General features: G+C 41.3%; 1 protein-coding gene across 1 annotated transcript; it reads right to left on the reverse strand.

Moving 5' to 3' along the window:
- Nucleotides 1-341: 341 nt before the first annotated feature.
- Nucleotides 342-16,251, reverse strand: LOC116327404 (macrophage mannose receptor 1-like). The gene is made up of 30 exons (XM_039617213.1): nucleotides 16,089-16,251; nucleotides 15,581-15,982; nucleotides 14,430-14,603; nucleotides 13,211-13,366; nucleotides 13,022-13,135; nucleotides 12,769-12,909; nucleotides 12,502-12,681; nucleotides 11,974-12,131; nucleotides 11,777-11,893; nucleotides 11,583-11,698; nucleotides 8,888-9,036; nucleotides 7,155-7,354; nucleotides 6,949-7,064; nucleotides 6,764-6,845; nucleotides 6,525-6,669; nucleotides 6,371-6,409; nucleotides 5,901-6,064; nucleotides 5,700-5,764; nucleotides 5,489-5,589; nucleotides 5,217-5,356; nucleotides 4,945-5,050; nucleotides 4,682-4,848; nucleotides 3,932-4,037; nucleotides 2,562-2,794; nucleotides 2,285-2,450; nucleotides 2,035-2,187; nucleotides 1,832-1,948; nucleotides 1,583-1,741; nucleotides 1,464-1,496; nucleotides 342-1,373 (listed from the first exon to the last, which is right to left on the reverse strand). Exons 1-30 carry the CDS (start codon nucleotides 16,156-16,158, stop codon nucleotides 1,132-1,134), a joined length of 4,311 nt encoding a protein of 1,436 aa, XP_039473147.1. The 5' UTR covers nucleotides 16,159-16,251; the 3' UTR covers nucleotides 342-1,131.
- Between the last annotated feature and the right edge of the window lie 2,587 nt (nucleotides 16,252-18,838).

Here is an 18,838-nt window from a genome sequence, read left to right on the forward strand (position 1 = left end):
TATTTTCTTTTTCTATCAATACATATCACATCCCTACAAGCAAAAATCCATCCATCCATCCATCCATCCATTCGCTTCCGCTTATCCTTTTCAGGGTCGCGGGGGGCGCTGGAGCCTATCCCAGCTGTCATAGGGCGAGAGGCGGGGTACACCCTGGACAGGTCGCCAGTCTGTCGCAGGGCCAGCAAAAATCCATAACAGCTTAAATTCATGCTCTTAATCCTGTCAGTGTGAGCATCTATAGTGCCAGAAAAAATCCAGCATTGAGTCTTTGCCAGGAATGGCCATGCAGTTGGACCCAGCAACAGGTGATTCATATTGAGGCACAACTGATGAAATGCTTTTTGTTCCAGTGGTTTATTGAGCACTTAGTTTAAAACCATGGTGACTGTAGGCTTAATATACTGTGGACTGCTAGTTTGCTTTGTGCGCTTTTAGGTTTTTGTTGTCCTGAACACCCTGGTGTGGTTTTATAAATAAAATGGGTTTTTTTGTCCTCCTTTACTTATCACCTCCCTGCCATCGGGTGATTAGCTGCTCTCCACCTGATGGAGAAGGACCTCTCTTTCTTTCCTTTCTACACATGGTTACATAAACATCACAGTGAAAACTAAGCATGTTACCTGCAGCGCTATTGGATTCAACTGTTGATGTTTGCCATAACTTAGTTGAATCAGTCTTCATGTATATCACAGCTGTAAATAAATACTATGCTTCAATTCATTCACTTAAAAGCAAAAAAAATTGAATTTTTTTTTCATGTTTCATATTTTTTTAATCAGGCTTTGATTTAAATGCCATAAAAAGATTTGTCAAATAGCACTAAAATTCACTTTTTGTCATTCTCATCATTCTCTATTTTGATTATAAAAGTAAAACAAAACAAAAACATTTGTACACATTTCACATTTTACATTATCATGAAAAACAAAAACAAAAGCAATAATTTGTAATCACTATTTTTCATACAAATCGTACAGTTTCCTCAAACCCCCACCCAAAACAAACAAACCAAAAAAAACAAAACACCAAACAGTTCCAGTTTCCAGAGAAGTGATCCAAAATATAAACAGAAAATGAAAACAGAAATCTAATTTTCATGGGGTTGATTGCCAATCCTCTCCTGCCTTTCTATGCTTGCTCATTCTGCTCGATGTTCGCGACCAGCCCTTTGGTGTCCACCGCTGCTCGGTTTGGATTGTTGAAGTATAACTTGTTGTCAAAGGTGGATTCTCTCAGGTTGGGGGCAGGTATCCTAGGTATCCTTTTACGGAACAGGAGGAAGGCACCAAGTCCAACTATGGCGATTACAATTAATACTATAGCCACAATGATGCCAGCGGACCCGTGTGTAGTTTCCTGGATGACGTGGGCTGAGGAGGCAAAAACATAGAGTTGGAGCAATGAAATTACTCAGATTTGAAAACTTAAAAAATATATGTTATATATTTTTATCAACTTACCAACAAATGGAGGCTTTTCTGTAGGTTTAATAACTAAAATGATAAATCAGTAAATAAATCAGTAAATACATACAAGGCTAAATTGAATATTTATTTAAAAAAAATCTTATTTAAGTTACCTTTTGGTGTTTTGCAGATGTAAGAAAATGACTTTCTGCAGTATGTCGTACTCCACAGACCAGTGTCAGAACTGATGTACACACACGACTCTGACTGTACCATTCCTGATTTCCAGTTGGTATAGTCCAAAGGGCTGTTATCGATCCACTTCCACTTGTCTGAAGCAGAGAGACATGTTAATTTATCAACACATATCCAATGTGTCGGTGTGTTTATACATGTATGTGTTAGATTGAATTTAACCTCACCTTCATGGGTTTTATACATTCCAATCCAAAAAGTTTTGGCACTGTCCTGGAGAATCTCCACAATCTCTTCTATGAATTTACTCTCAATAGGGTCCTGAATACTCACTAGAGAAGCACCTGATAAACATGGTACAACAGTTAAATGTTAAAGGTCATAAACATGGACATAATTCTCTGTGTACGTTGAATTTTTCGTAACTTACCCATTTGTATACAATGAAGTGAGGCGCGGGGCCAGTCGTCGGTCACTGAGCTGAAGAAGGAATAACAATGGCCTCTGAAAGGTATCCATGTTCTCCTGCTTGTTGATTGTGGACAGTCTCCAGGAAGCTGCGGGGGAGCAGTGGGAGCTACAACTGAAAAAGAAGGAGCAGGTTTTATGCCAGTCTTATGAGCTGCCTGCTAATTATGCAGAGTGTGTGTGTACAAAGTGTAAAAGAGAGAATGTCTCACCTGGTGACCTTTTGCAAAGGGAATAATAGGTATTGGTACATGGTGCAGTCTTCCATGTTTTGTCCACGTCTACATACACACAGGCGTAGTTATGTTTAGGTTCATTTTTGCCCCATTTGGTGTAAGACAGAGCCCAGTTATCCACCCACTTGAAGTGAAAACCAGTCTGTGAAAGAATGAAATTGATGAAAACTGACACAGAGCTAGAAACAAGGTCACAATCTCAACTTGAAATCCTGCTTGAACCAGCAATAAGCTGTAACAGGTAGACCCCTACCACATTGCTGTTGAGACCAATCCACAAAGGCTCGTTGAGCTTGAGAATCTGCAAAGTGGCATATGCGTGTGCTACGGGGCTCAGGATGCTAGCCAGCTCTGCATCATCTGCTTGGCACTGCCTCCTGGCCTCATCCCAGCGCATTTTCTGGGTCACCACTTTGTAGGAGTCATTGCCGAGCTTGTAGAAGGTCTTTGGTGACACAGTGGTGGGTTTGACAGCAATTTGTGAATCTGAGTAAATGACACACATAAGCTGGTAATCATAGTCACAAGAAATGTCTACGTAAGGGCTCTGTAACTCAAGTGCGATTACACAAAATGTAATTATTTTCCACTTTGCTTTTTCATCCCTCCTGTTTCTCTCATTGTTTTCACTTTTGTTTGATTACTTGCTCCTGTGCATTGACCTTCTTCCACCTGTTTTTCATCCTCAGTAGCCCCCTGTGTATACAGAGTCCTGTTTTGACCCCGTTTTCTTTTGTCAGATCACCTGCTTTTGCTTCTGGTTGTGCTTCCTGTTTTGCTCCTGGCCATTGTCTATGTGTTTTTCTTTTGTTTTTCATGCCGCTGTACTGCTCTGCAGTGTAATGGACACATTTCTGTTGTAATGCCTGTTTCAACATCATGATTCAGCGTCCTCTCAACTACCAGCCTCAGATCAGCTGAAACACTCAGTTTATTTAAATCCAGGTTAAAGACTCACCTATTCTCAGCTGCATTTGAATAAAGCACCAAATCCACACTTAAGTTTAAATTTCAAAACCTACTTTTTAACTACTGATTTTATCTACTGTTCTGATTTTATCTACTGTTTTGATATTTGATTTTATATACTGTTTTGTTTGTTTGTTTGTTTGTTTGCTTGCTTGTTTTAATCAAATTTAAATCATGCTTTTTATTTGTTTTTGTTTTTAATGTCTCTGTAAAGCACTTTGAATCACTTTGTTGTTGAATTGTGCTATATAAATAAACTTGCCTTGCCTTACCATCATTCAACAATTCATGACAATTCACACTTTTAAATAATTTTAATTTCTAAATCATTTTTGATTATGCTGGGTATTGTTAAGCTAACTGTAAACCGATTGTTCTGATTGGCTGACTGTTACAAACAACAGGCTTGAACTGCTTGGCATAGGGCTATTGTGGCCATAGGCAACATGACCATATTAGGGTTAGTCACTGACATCACACAGATCCAAGAGTTAAAAAAGTTGTCTGAAGCTTGATCTTGTGACTCATAGAGATAAGCTGCATAATACATTTGTATAAACAGTATATATAAGAAAAAATGAGGATAATACAGAGCGCCTTTAAATTTAACAGCATGCTTTACTGATAGTGTGGCCTCATTAGTTTATTACTCACCAATTTTTCTTTTACAGATGAAGCCATATTCTGACTGACAGTCATCCACCTTCCAGAATCCAGTTTTTCTGGCACTGGTGCCTATCATGATCACACAGTCATAGGACTGTCAAGCAGAAAAAAAAGGTTTGTTTCCATTGGTTGTATTATGATGACAGTATGCTGACATTCCTTTTTACACACAGTTTGAGTAAGTAAATATTTGCCTTATTGTTTTACATAAATATTACCACTGGGGCATGCATACATAATCTGTGTAATCACTGTGTGATGGAGGCAGAATGGCTGGTGGAGTAAAAACAGGCAGGTTAGGTTAACTGATGACTCTAAATTGGCTGTGAGCACGGTTGTCCACCTCTCTGTGTCTGTTCACCCAGCAAAGGCCACTGTGTGCACCACCTCTGACCCTGTGACTGCTGGGATAGGCTCCTGAACTCGATAACTGGAAACATAGCTGCAGTTGTGTTTTTCTTTCGATATTACTGATTATGAAACAAAGATTTTAAATATTGTATATGTTGTTTAGATTAAACCTTGACTTGGAAGCATGGGATAACAAAGAAATACTACCATTTCAGCGATTAAAAGTGATCTTTTGAATATCATATTAGACTTCTTCCTAATCCTGTGCTAAGGTGACTGGGACCATCTGGGTTACATACATGTACCATACTGTTAAACTAAACTGTTTATTTAATATTAGCTGTCTGGACAGGCAGAAAGAATTCTAAGAAAAAATCAGTGAATAACCTCATGAAAATATCTTCCTGGAGGTGCTGATGATGGCTCTCCTAAGGCCCAGTTGGTGTATGAAATGCTTTTCCCATCTGTCCACACAAAGCGCATGTCCCAGTTGACATCATTCATACCAATCCAAAAATCTTCCTTGTAGTTCAGCATCTGTGTTGTTAGGAAAGCTAGAAAGGAATTATTGCAATGTAATTTAGTGACAGATGAAAATCAACCGATATGTTTAAACATGAACTGCACTTTGCAACACTCCTGTCACTCACCTTGCTCTTTCTCACTGGTTATAGAAAGCAGATTTCCTCCCTGGTTTATGCAGTGTGTCCTGGCATTGTGCCAGTTTTTGTTAATCCCCACAACAAATTTGTAGCACTGTGTAAATAAAATGTAATCAGGGCGTTTATACTAAAATAACAAATGGGAAGACATCAACTTGGCCAGGATATTTTGCTATAGTTTTTATTTATTCATTCATTTATTTATTTGTTTAATTAAAGACATTCACCTGGAATAATCTGTGTAGTACATATATATTTACCTTTCCTTGGAAAGCTAGCCACTCTGGAGCACATCCTCCTTTGGGAGCTGTGGTCGGGGCCATTGTTGTATTGATAAAACTGTTGCTTCTCTTACATATCGAAGGAAGCTCAATACCACAGTTAATATCATTCCAGTACCCTACATGTGAAGAATTTACAGAAAATGATGAATTGAATTAAATTTCAAATCATTTCAAGGGATTTAGGGGTTAAATTTTCAGCTAACATTTACCATAAATTACAATATGGATTTTCTCTGTATTAGACTCACCCATGCCGTTGTACATAGTCACACAGTTTTCATCATTGTTGGCAAAGTTGGGCTCATTGTGTTCCCATGCGGTGTAAGTTACAGGGGTGCCATCAAGCCAGCTTAAAATGAAAAGTACAGAATTAACAAGTGATCAAGAATCCTAAACATTTGATAAAGGTTGTTTGTAAACAGCTAGTGTGTTTTTGGTAAATAATGCATTTTGATTTACCTAAACGATTTATCTAAATTCACTATCAGGCCGATGTAGTACTGTCCTTCTGTTCCTCTAGAAATCTGTTGAAACATAAAATGAGACTTTATATCAGGAGGAAAAGGAAAAAGAGACTCTGTGGATTTTAGAATTTAAAGAAAATGCACAAAGGTGCTGATTTGAGTTATCAGGTTTGGAAATAAATTCTATATTTCTTGCCTGTTTCCAAAGGAACTTTCTCTCGCTCTCTCCTGTGATGACCACAAGTTCACCAAAGTTTTTTTTGCAGTAGGCTCTGGCTGCTTCCATACTCTGTTTGTTCATGTTCACGTAATACTGGCTGTCGTTGTATAGAAGCCATCCATCATCTGTGGTGTTGTATTCTGCAAAAAGAACAAAAACAGTCATTGGAAGTTCAGTCATACCAGCAGCTTTGTGATTCTTTAAGATGAGTTATGAAAAGAAAACAGGCAGAAATATTAGAGAATCCTTAGGGTTTAGCCTCCAAGAACCATAAATAAATTAATGAGGTATACATTTACATTTCAGACCAATCAATGTAATAGCAGAGGGCATCGTTGAATCTAGACAGAAATAGTGACTCAACTGACCTACACTGTATTTCTCAGTGAAATAAAAAGATCTGTTGAATCAACTAGACTTTTCTCTGGAACAATAATTAAACTTACCTTGTACAGATATCACAGGCTCGGGGTTGGGAGTCACACCTGACAATAAATAAACGAGACCCACAAATATTACCAAGCTTTAATTTAACGCCAAATGTTTGGAAATATGGCTCTGTGTGAGCTGAAATTCCAAGATAAGATCAGCCTGTCTCACCTTTGCGTAACTGGCAAATCCAGCTATTGTAGGCATCACAGTGTCGATCATTCCACCTCATTCTCATGTTAGAATCCATCTCTGTACAGTGCTCGTTGTCATTGTGGTTATTTGGTTCTCCATAGCCCCAGTTCTCAAAGTCAAACTAGGTCAAAGTTTTTAGAAAGATACATAATTAGACAGGAAATGAGAGCAGTAATAATTAAAGCTTTTCCTGATTGTTCTGAATTTCTACGTACCGGTGATCCATCACTCCAGACAAAACCTCCATTGGTTCCCTGTAAGCTGAGGCCTATCCAAAATTTTTCACTGTAGTAGACACTGCATGAAAGTAAAAAACACAAACATTGTTCATCTGAATTGTTGATTTACCCAGTATGAATTCTGAGATATGCAAGCTGTTAGCTAGTGCAAGTAAACATACTTGAGCTGTCTCCATTCCTGATGACTGTGTAAGCTTATGAGGTCCCCGCCAATGGCCCTGCAGAAGTCCCGTGCTTCAGACCAAGTCTTCTTTTCCTCTTGATTCTTCTTGTACACCTTTATTAAGGAGAAAAAAAGCAAAGTAAGCCAGTGTTTTATTACTGAAATGACGCAAATTTGTTATTGTTCTTAAGTTTGTGCTCCTACTTTTAAACATTTGTTCCCTTTGCTGAGTGGGGTCCACTGAGACGCACAGGTCGCAGCCAGAGTGGTGGGTGGAGCTGTTGTCGTCTGCACACCCTCAGCACGTTTCTTGCAAATATACTTCTCCTTGTTACCGCAGCTGACAACATCCCATAGTCCAGCAAAAACTCCAGTTGTCATAGCAACACATCCTTGTTTTCTGTCTTTTATTAGAGTAAGGTAAAAGGCATAAGGATTAGATTCAATCAAATACATGAAAGAAACTGTGTTGAGTATAAGAAGAGCCGTTTAACTTCTCATTAGTGATCATGATTGACACGACAATGATGATCATGACAGCATGCTCAGAACAATGGCAAAGACCAAGTGAACTGAAGAAGGAGAACTGTAGATTGGGAAGGTCTGTCTCTAAACAACTGCAGATTCCGAGATTATCAGTTTAAATTATTCAGTTTAATTACTAGTTGTTCAGCTGTGTCACCACATTGCCAAGATCTGGAAGGAGACCCTAACTTTCTCCCTCAGATGAGAGGAAATTTAGTTAGTTCAGGAACAAGCTAGGAACAACCAAGGCTGAAGCTTGACATGAACTGGAAACTGCTGTAATCCCAGCTTGACTGTCCATAGTGAAACCAGTTTCAAAAACCAGTGATTTTAAATTGGACAACCAAGTCAGAGCAGTGGTGAAGTCCAGTTTTTATAATTTAAGGTGACTGGCAAGAGTAAAATCTTTTCTTTCAAGGCAGCACCTTAAAACAGTGACCCATGCTTTTATTTCTCCCCGCCTGGACTACTGTAACTCACTTTATGCGGGGTTCAGTCAGTCGTTGCTCAAACGTCTGCAGCTGGTTCAAAATGCGGCTGCACGACTCCTAACAGGAACTCGTAAAAGAGAGCATATAACCCCTGTGCTAGCCTCCCTGCACTGGCTTCCTGTGTCTTTTAGAGTTTATTTTAAAATTCTCATGTTTGTTTTTAAATGCCTTCACAGTCTTCCCCCACCTTACCTCTCCGAGCTTCTTCATCACCACACACCCTGTCGGTCTCTCAGGTCAGCTGACCAGCTGCTCCTGGAGGTACCGAGATCCAAGAGGAAGCTCAGAGGGGACAGGGCCTTTTCTATCGTGGCTCCTAAATTATAGAATAATTTGCTCTTGCACGTTAGAGAGGCCCCTTCACTGTCCACTTTTAAATCACATCTTAAAACCCACATTTATTCTTTGGCTTTTAACCCCAGTGAGACTTAGTTTCTCTTTTAATTGAGTTAGCTATTTAATTAATTATTTTACTTTTCTTTTACTTGTTTTTTATTTATACATCATGTAATTTTATTTTATAGTCCCAATGTACAGCACTTTGTGTCACCTGTGGTTGTTTTAAAGTGCTTTATAAATAAAGGTGATGATGATGATGATGATGAAAAATCCTTCAAGCTCAACTGAAATTTGAAGCTGTCCACCACTCAGATGAAATAGAAGGAGTAAAGGTGAGGAGTAAGTTAAGAACACTGCATCAACTGCCAAGCACGGCGGTGGTAGCATAATTTTCTGGGACTGTTTTGCTGAGAGTGGAACTGCTACATTACAAAAAGTGGATGGAATAATGAAGAAGGATGACTTCTTTCAAATTTGACAACTTCTCCTCAAATCATCAGCTTGATGTGTTTAAACACACTCCAGCAGGACGGTGATGCCAAAACTGAATGTGATAGGTTAAAGAGTCTAACTAATGTGTACCTGGCATTCCCACATTGAAATGAGTGAATGTGACCGCTCTTTCAGTCGTCCATTTGAAAGTGTTTCTGTCTTCTGTGTTGGATAAACCTGTCCAGAAGTACTTCTCAGGTCTCAAGCCCACCAAACTGACTAGAAATGCATTCTCATATCTGCATGAAAACATACACAAACAGAAAGTTTGGCATATGTGTGACATTTCTACATTAAAATTAAGTGTGGAATAGTTGTGAAGTTCAAAATAGACATACAAATTTTCCTGTCATGGTTCAGTACTGTCCAGACTAGTCTGATAAAGGCTCTAATATTAAAGGATTGTTATGTAAAAAGTAGGCTATCGTGATCAAGTGATCAGAGATCAAATAAAGCTACCCTTGTCCAGTGCTTTCTTTTTCATCCTGGCCAGAGCTACTTTGTCACCTGTGGAAGACCTCAAAGGTGATATGGTGGAGAGGGAGAGTTGCTGACCAGTGGAGGTATGCAGAGCGAGTCTGGATTACCAAAGAGGAGGACTCGAAAAACATCAACCAGTTTCAGAGCATCTCGCTATTGAGCATGGAGGGGAAGGTGTTTTTTAGCATTGTCTCCCGGAGACTGACCGAGTTTCTCCATCAGTTCAGAAGATGGGGAACCCAGGAGTTCCTGGCTTCCTCACTGTTGTAGTTACACACCTTATAAGAGAAGCCCACGAGAACAGAGGCGACCTAGATGTCTTGTGGTGGACCTGACCAATGCCTACAGGTCTATCCCACACAAACTGGTTGAGCATGCTCTACACCTCCACCATGTCCCCAGCAGGATCACGGACCTGATCTTAGACTATTATGACAATTTCAGGCTCAGGGTCACTTCTGGGCCAGTTCAGACTGACATCGCCTCGGGAAAGGAATAATAATAGGCTGTACCATCTCAGTTATGCTGTTTGCCCTTGCAATGAACATGGTAGTAAAGGCTGCTGAGGTGGAGTGTAAAGGGCCCCCTATTAGAGCCTATATGGATGACCTCACCATCACGATGTCATCAGTCCCAGGGTGCAGGTGGATCTTACGAGGACTTGAGAGACTCATCTCATGGGCAAGGATGAGTTTGAAACCTTCTAAGTCAAGATCTATGGTACTAAAGAAGGGGAAGGTGACGGACAAGTTCTCAATCTCAGGAAACATAATCCCATCCATAATGGAACAACCAGTCAAGAGCTTGGGGCAACTCATTTACTCCAGCCTGAAAGACTGCTGCCATCCAGAAGGCAAATGAGGACCTGGGAGCCTGGCTCACTAAGGTGGATAAGTCTGGCCTTCCTGGAAGATTTAAAGCCTGGAACTACCAGCATTCCATCCTGCCCCGAATCCTGTGGACTGTACTTGTCTATACAGTTCCAATAACTACTGGGGAATCCCTTGAAAGGAAGATCAGTGGCTTTCTTTGTAAGTGGCTGGGTCTTCCCCACAACCTCACCAGTGCTGCCTTGTATGGGGCAGGCAACATCTTGCAGTTACCCTTGGTCTCACAGAGTTCAAGGTGGCACACAGAAGAGAAGCCCTACAGTATAGAGATGCCAAAGACTGCAAGGTGGGATCAGCAGGTATCGAGGTAACGACAGGAAGAAAGTAGAAGGCCGAGAAGGCAGTTGAGGTGGCAGAATCACACCTAAGGCAGAAGACACTGTTGGGGGTTTTAGCAAAAGGGGGAACAGGCTTGGGGCACTTCCCAAAGGCCCAGCAGGGCACAGGGAATGGAGCGATACCAGCTACTCCAGGGGAAGTCCAAGCAGGTGAGGAGGAGGAGCGAGTAAGCAGGGCTGTAGGACTCAGGTGGCAGGGAGCATGGACAAGGTGAGAGAACACCTTGCAGTGCAAGGTCACCTGGGCAAACATCATGCAGGCAGACTTCCACCATCTAGGCTGTGAGTGAAGTGGCAGATTAAGCCACAAGGTGGCTGTGGATTGAGAGGGCGGATCCGTGGGTAGCTACTGCTATGTATGTCGGGGCCTGATCACCCCCGGCTGGGTTGCCTGGGCGAGGGTGTATGATGCTGTGAGACCTGAAACACCTGATGACCCCAGGATACATCAGTAAAGATGTGTGCCAGTGCATCCAGGAGACGTTTCTTGCATAATTCAGTGGCTTGAACACGTGCCACAAATCGCAGTATTATGAATGAATGGAGGCCAAGCAAAACAACGCACTGGTTGCTAACTGGAAGTGAACTCAGACATTGTACAAAAGTGGACAGTACACTGTGTCAAAGTATCTCACCAGCTCACCAAGAGAAATGAAATAACTAACCAATTTAAAAAAAAAACAAAAACACACAGTGAGTAATGAAGGTTTCAGGAAAAGGGTCAGCTTCTCAGACAAAAAATATATCTTTCCCACTCAGAGTTATTTTCTGTCAAGTCATTCAGGTACAATTGATAGCACAGTTCTGGTACAGTCTTTCTTTGGTCTTTAGATAGAGTTTACGAGAATTCTATTGTGATGCAAAGATTTGCTCATCAGCAGTCACGCAATAATACTACGCATACTCCAAAAATGAGTACTGCAAAATAGTTCATAATACTACAAAGCAAAATAATTGAAATTGATGTAATAAAAAAGTGTTAAAAACAGAAGTTTTTCAGTGTCATTCATTGTAATATTTTAAAAACTGGTATTTGGTATTTGAACTATTACAAAAACATTTAAACATGAAATATACCTATCAGACACATCCACCAGGTTCGCACCAGCCCCTGAGCATGCCTGCTTTGCCTCTTCAAAGGTTTTTTTCTCAGCTCCGATGTTATAACAGTATGAACCAAACCGGATTGATCCCTAAAAAAGGAGAAAAACTGATGAATAAAGGCTTTCTGTTAATTTACATCTGCATTTAAAGGAAATGACATAACTCACAAGCTTGCATCCTTCGTTGACTTCCGCTAGACTGCCTCCAATTGGTTTAGCTGAGGCCTTCTTCTTGCACATATATCCATGCAACTTCTCACACATGTGATCTGCCCACTTACCATCCTGTATAAGAAATACAGAGGGGTCTTAGAGTAGTAGCTTTATAACAAAATTGATTGTCATTTAGCAAGAATTTGTGCTACCTTTCCTTGAATCAGGACACAGTCCTCTTGGAAGCTGTTGAGATGAGAGGGCTCATCACTCTGCCACTGGGTGAAGGTGACATGTGAGTGATCGGACCATTCAAAGAGCATCTGGTTCTTTTGGTCATTCAAGCCAATCCAGAGCACATCTGTCGGCACTGAGGTTTGAATTATTGAGAGATGGAAAGTGGTCATATATGTCTCCTTACTCAGTCAGGCTGTTTTTGTAATAGAATTGTTTAATGAACATCACAAATTTATTTTTTTAGTCTGTTTTGGAAGTGCTGCCAGGTATAGTTTGTTACAAAGCTCATACGATACAACCTAGCTAATGCTATGCTAAGCAAATTAGCTCAAGGCTTAAAATAAGGTTTCATATTTTCTCAAAATGTAAAGGTATTTCTTTTAATTTATAGGTAGGTATGTAATAGGTAGGCCTATTCTATGTCACGATAGAGTACTTACTATCTGATATTTCAGTACTTTAGCAGGATATTGTTATTTGTTGTTATCTTCTTGCACACTTACTGTATCCAGACTGAGAAATAATGAAGCTCTGCTCCTCTATGTTATGTATGCTGGCCAGATCTCCTCCTTCTTTGCGGCATGCAGCTAAAGCATTACTCCACATCTCTGCAGTCCTCACCAGGTAGTAGCAGTTTCCTGCATAGTGAACCCAGTGATTGGGGCAATAGCCAGGCTGTTTGGCTGTGGATAGAGACCAGAAGGGCTAAGAACATACTCTTTGTAGGTTTGTTTTGTAAAGATACGGACTCATAATAAATGGAGATTTACTCGATGGTGGGGGCAGACTGGTAGCATTTCCTTTACGACAAATGTAACCAAGTTTCTTGCTGCACACGCTGCTCTCCCACTTTGAGGCCTTCGCAGCATTTAGGGTTGCACAGTTTAACCCAGGGTTTGATGATGGATGACCTGTGGGAAGCACAGGTTAGTTAATGCTAAATATAAAAGGGTGTACTTTTGAAGTACTCCAGGTATTTAAAAAACTCAAATAATTCCATGACATATACCAAGACATACTAACCTGGGGCCCAGTTTAAATATCTGAAAGGGTTTCCGTTGCTCCACTGCCATCCACTGTCAAAATCCAAGCTGTTCAGCCCAATCCACAGAGATGAGCCCAAATCATTTGCTAACCCTGTGTCAAAATATGCATTTGAAATTAATGTATCATCAGCAATATAACACAGATGATACAAGGTTGATTATGTACCTGAAATGTATGACTGCTCATGCAGCTCTACGATGCTGAGGAGGTCAGCTCCCTGCTGCTGGCAGCTCTTCCTGGCCTGATACCAAGTCAACACTGACTGAGCGTTTAATTGATACTGAACCCCTGTGACTGGGTCAGTGACCCAGTTGGAGGATGCTAGATTATGGCAAAGACACAAAGCGCTATCAATTATTACACAGCTGGAAATTACTTACATCAGGAAGTTAAATTCATTGAACGCTCCCTGACTTCAGTACACAGTGAGGGATTCAGTTTCTTTTATTACCCTGAATGGTTTGAATATGGACTGAAGACTGGGTGCTATCACAATTTAAAACAAGTCTGTTTTGATGACATGTTGATATATAACACTGATTCCTCAAGTGTGAGCTGGGGGGCCCCTGGTGGGCAGTGAAGGTACTGCAGGTGGTGCTGCAGTAATAAGAGAAATTCAGTTTGAAATTACAAGTATATGCAATTACATATGTATATAAATGTATTTATTTATATAAAAAGTAAAAACAGGTAATAAGAGGTGGTGAGTTTGTAATATATTATTAATAAGGTTTTGTGTTGCAGGTGGGTCTTAAGAATGACTGGGTAGCATTAGCAAATTTTAGCCAACAGCCTGTGTTGTTTATGCTTTTTGAGTAACATTTTCAAGGAAATTCATTGATTTTTCTTGTATTTTGATTAGAAGAAAGATTAAGGATTGGGTGGGCCCCATGGGAGTCTGTGGCTTTTAAGTGGGCCACAGCAGTCTTGACTTTGGGAATAGCTGAAATACAGGATCAGAAAGTATCAATAAGAATTTCAAAACGTAAAGAAAGCAATTGTATAAAGTATGTAATTTAAGAGACATCCTCTACAGCATTAGATGGGACTGAACTCTGACTTTATAAAACAGTCTGGTAAAGTGAGAGCCATTTATTTTGCTGTTGCTTTCCTGCCTCAGTTTAAGAGCAGTGCCAGAGAAAACTTGTGCCTGTGAAAAGAGGAAACAGAGGACAGTGCCGTGTTGACAGTCCATGAGAGGAAGAGGTGAGAAAGGGTCAGAAAACAGGCCTGCAGCACTGAATTCTTCATAAAAAAATCTATTTTTTGTGCATGATTTGATAAAAGTAACCATGGAGGGCTTCCTGTCTTCATATTATAGATGTAAAGTGGACTGGATCATCTGTAACCATCTTTTAGGTTAAAGAGATTTTTCATTCCTTACCTCTGGTTGGACAAAATCCCCATTTCCCCAGTTTATCATAATCTCTCTCTGTGGCACACCACAGCTGTCCATCCGTACGACCGTCTTTAGTGCATTCGGCGTACCACTTCTCGTGGAACTTAAAAGGGAACTGACAAGCGGCTCCAAAAGCATTTCCTCCTAGTGTGAATATCTCTGCGGAGACACAAATAATGGAGACATGCAGTCATTTCACCAGGATGTGATTGACAATTAGGACAGTTTGCCTCCCAACTTCTTAGAGTTCTTTTCTTAAGCTTTTTCGATCTTCATTCAGTTGATTTCACCCAATTTACCCTCAAGTTTATTTACTGATGCCAGGCGAGAAGGAGTACTGCTCGGTTTCTTGCCCTGGTTAAGGTCAGTCATTTAAATTTAGAAAATGGACTTGTGCTTGTAATGGACATGTTCCCATGATGAAAAGGGGTTTTTCCCAAAATGCTCCAGAATGTTGGGAAGTGCTGCAAAAGTTGCAAATGGTAAGTAAGAATCACTGCAAATCACTCCAAACCAGAAGTACAGTAAAGTGTGCAAACACATACTTGTACTTTGCAAATAGCTTATAAGGTGTGATAAATTAGTCTAAAGTTTTAGGTTGACCTGAATGTGATGGTGGATGTAAAAACTTAATACAGCTTTTGGTTGTTTGAGTTACCAAGCTTTAAAAACGGGTGGGTTTTTAACCTATCCACGATGGATTCTAGTTATACAGTTGAGACTTGCTGTCAGTGTTGTGCACAGAGAGTGCCTTCATGAGCACTGCTTATTATTTGTGCTGCACTGACAATTATGCAGTCTCAGCAGACTACACAATACCTGACTGTGATCACTGAAAGTTTCTCATCAGGTATGCTGTAACCAGCAAGTTTTGTACTCAGATCAGATAAAAAAAAAACAAACCCTTTCACATACTTTAACATGTTTAGAATGCAATTTAATCAGTAGCCATAGCACTTTTATAACCTAATTTACTTTGTACAGATTATAATATTTTGCATTTATAATTTTAATGGAAGTAAGAACAATTTTATTGTACTTTGTAAATTCCTAAAAACAACAACTTTAAAGCATGCACTGTTCAGGGACACTCAAGTTTAGCTATCTTTGTAGGCTCTTGTACCCATCATTCCTACCTTGATATCCCTTTGAACAGAGGTCCCCCTGAGTGCCATATATCCTCCAGCGACTCCAGATCCCTGAACCTTTGTAGATCATGACACTTTTCTCATTGTGATTGCCCCAGTTTAAGTGCAGGTCCTGGTCTTTTAGGCCAAAGAGGGTATCATTCTTACACTGCCAATGCTGGAGGTCATTGCTCTCATCACATTCCATGAGCTGCACCTTCACCCAGTCCTTTATCGCTGTAGTACCCAAACACAGCTTGAGAGACAAACTGAGGAGACGAGACTCAGAGACCCATCGGAACTGTTGATCTTTGGCATGAGGATTACAAGCAGCCACTGTTATAGAGGTGGCACTCTCCACCTTTACGCACTTGTTGTGATCTTCATTGAAGATCAGGAAGCTACTTGTGTCTGGAGCAGAGCAAAAAGAAAACTCAGCAACACATTCACATGGCATATGTTTTTCAAATGAAGCCACAAGTGTATTAACCAACAAAAATGTTTCTGTGTTACATACCTATATCAGCGGTGATGCAGAGGACTTGAAGGACACAGAAGACCACAGCAAAATTTAAACAGGGCAACATTATCCTTGCGTAGTTTGCAGTTACTGTTGGACGAGGCTGTAGCAGAGATTTCCCGTCATGAGCAAAGGGGTCTGGTGTATGCAAAGGTGTGTGACATGGAGCAACAGTGGTACAGAGACTCAGTGCCTTCCCTTTTTAATCAGACAGATGGATATCCTGTCACATGAGTAGTTATGCCTGGTCAAACGCCTACAAATTCCACAAGCTTTGCAGACCTTTTGGCAGGGTAGGCAGGAAGTAGGAAACACACAATCTGACCTCTCCATTCAGCAAGAAAATGAAAGTCAACTTAAAGTGTCAGGCAAGACTCGTAATGAAAAGCAAAAGAAAAATTAGATAGGGAATTTTTTAAATTTCGTAAAGCACCCTTTTCAGGATTAATTCCCTTTATTGACGTCATCATTGACTTTAAACTGTTATAAATACACATTGTGTGCTAAAAATGTGCCTGGAGCTTGAACCCTGAAAGCATATTGCATTGTCTGTGACCTGAACATCAGCTCCTCCCTGTACAGCTGGATCCTGGACTTCCTGACAGATAGATATCACCTCATCCACACTCACACTCAGCACAGGTGCCCCCCAGGGATGTGTGCTCAGCCCCCTGCTGTACACCCTGTTCACCAACGACTGTACAGCAACACACAACTCCAACAACATCATCAAATTTGCAGATGACACCACCATCGGCTGCATATCTGATGAAGATGAGACAGCATACAGGGCAGAGGTGAGAGTCCTGACATCATGGTGCCGCAACAACAACCTGCTGCTTAACATCAGCAAAACCAAGGAGCTCATCATGAATTACAGGAAACTGGAGAGAGCTGGCCACACCTACATCCACATCGAAGGAGCAGAGGTGGAGAGAGTCAGCTGCTTCAGATTCCTGGGCATCAACATCTGCATCAGGATCTGAGTTAGTCCACACCATGTTGATGTGATCATAAAAAGCAGCAAGACAGCAGCCCAGCAAGAGAGTGTCTTAAATCTTAAAACTGAATTTCAGTCAGGAATACATTAGTCATACAGAATGAAGAATGACTGTGGGAGCTTTCCACTTTGCACACTTGCAACTAGTTCCAAAACCTTAAGCATCACCAATTCATAGAACAAAGTATCAAGACATATGAAATTAACGTTTTACTTCATTTTATTATTTTTTTTATTTTATTAATTTATGACATTGAAGAGACTATAAGAGAATTGTATTGATTAAATAGATTGTTGATTGAGCATTAAAACACCGAGTGTTGTTCTTCCTTCAGTCCGATGATAAAAGAATTGGGGTTTTTACAATGTCAGAGTTCTTAAACAGACTCAGGTGCAGACCAGGGATCCTTTGCGGAAAGGACAGTGATTTTATTTACAGTGACAACACCAAGTGATAATATATACAACATACAGGTGGGGCTCCAGGGTCCGTGGGGAAAAGGAAGGGTTCCACAAACACTTCTCTCTTCTTGGGATTCTGCTCTCCTTTGCAGCCACTCACGCTCACGGCTCTCCTCACTCACAGGACTCTCAGGATTACAAGGACAGGTCCAGGTAAAATCTATATACACAGAAGGTTCTATTAGAAACAGGTTAAGAAACAATGCACGGGTTCAGATTTCTAACGATGAGTGACTGATGCGGATTACTCAACAATCCAGCGACGAGTAGTACAGAGCCACCATCTCAAAGGGAGCTCCAGATTACTGAAGACCAGTGGCAATTGTGAAGATTGAAGACAGGTGCATGGGAACCGCCCTGCAGAGAGGAGAGAGAGAGCGCACACACACACACACACACAAAAAAACATGTCACATCGCGCAGGGTCAGCCAGAGAGACATGGGGCCCATGACAGTATGGCCCCCACCCCCTCAACGGGAGCCTCCATGTGACCCACCAGGCTTACCAGGGTGTTGACAGTGGAAATCCCACAGCATGCATTTATCCAGGATGGCCGCTCACGGGACCGTTCCTCCAGGCCGTAGCCTTCCCAGTCCACTAGATATTGGCAGCTGTGCCCCCCCTGCTTGGAATCAATAATACGAGTGATGGAGTAGGTGGGCAGACCATCCATGAGGCCCGAGGTGGAGTCCTTGGAAGGAGGGCACAGAGGGCTAGACCGGAAACGTTTAATTTGGGACACATTGTGTATCCTCATATTGCGTGGTAATTTGAGCCTTGAGACTGGGTTGACCAGGGCCGAGATCTCTACCGGGCCGATGAAGTTAAGGGTGAGCTTCTTGGACTCCGCCATGACGGGAACAAAACGTGTGGAGAGCCATACCTTCTGTCCTACAGAGTATTCAGGGGTTGGAGTCTGGTGGCAATCCGTGATGCATTTGTTGTGCTCCTTGGTGCGTAACAAGGCTGCCTGGGTGGCCCTACACACCCAATGGCACCTACGCAGATGGGCCTGGACCGATGGAATCGAGTGCTCTCCTTCGACGGAGGGAAATGGAGGTGGCTGAAACCCCAGGGAGGCCTTAAAAGGGGACCGACCGATGGCAGAGGGAGTTAGGCTGTTGTGGGCATATTCTATACATGGCAGTTCCTTGCTCCAGATGGCTTGGTTGGAGGAGGTGACACATCGCAGAGCGGCCTCCAACTCCTGGTTAGCTCGTTCCGATTGGCCGTCGCTCTTAGGATGATAACCTGAGGATAGACTAACCTTGGACCCTAAAGAGG

Source organism: Oreochromis aureus, linkage group 9 (assembly GCF_013358895.1).
Source record: "Oreochromis aureus strain Israel breed Guangdong linkage group 9, ZZ_aureus, whole genome shotgun sequence".
NCBI lineage: Eukaryota > Metazoa > Chordata > Actinopteri > Cichliformes > Cichlidae > Oreochromis > Oreochromis aureus.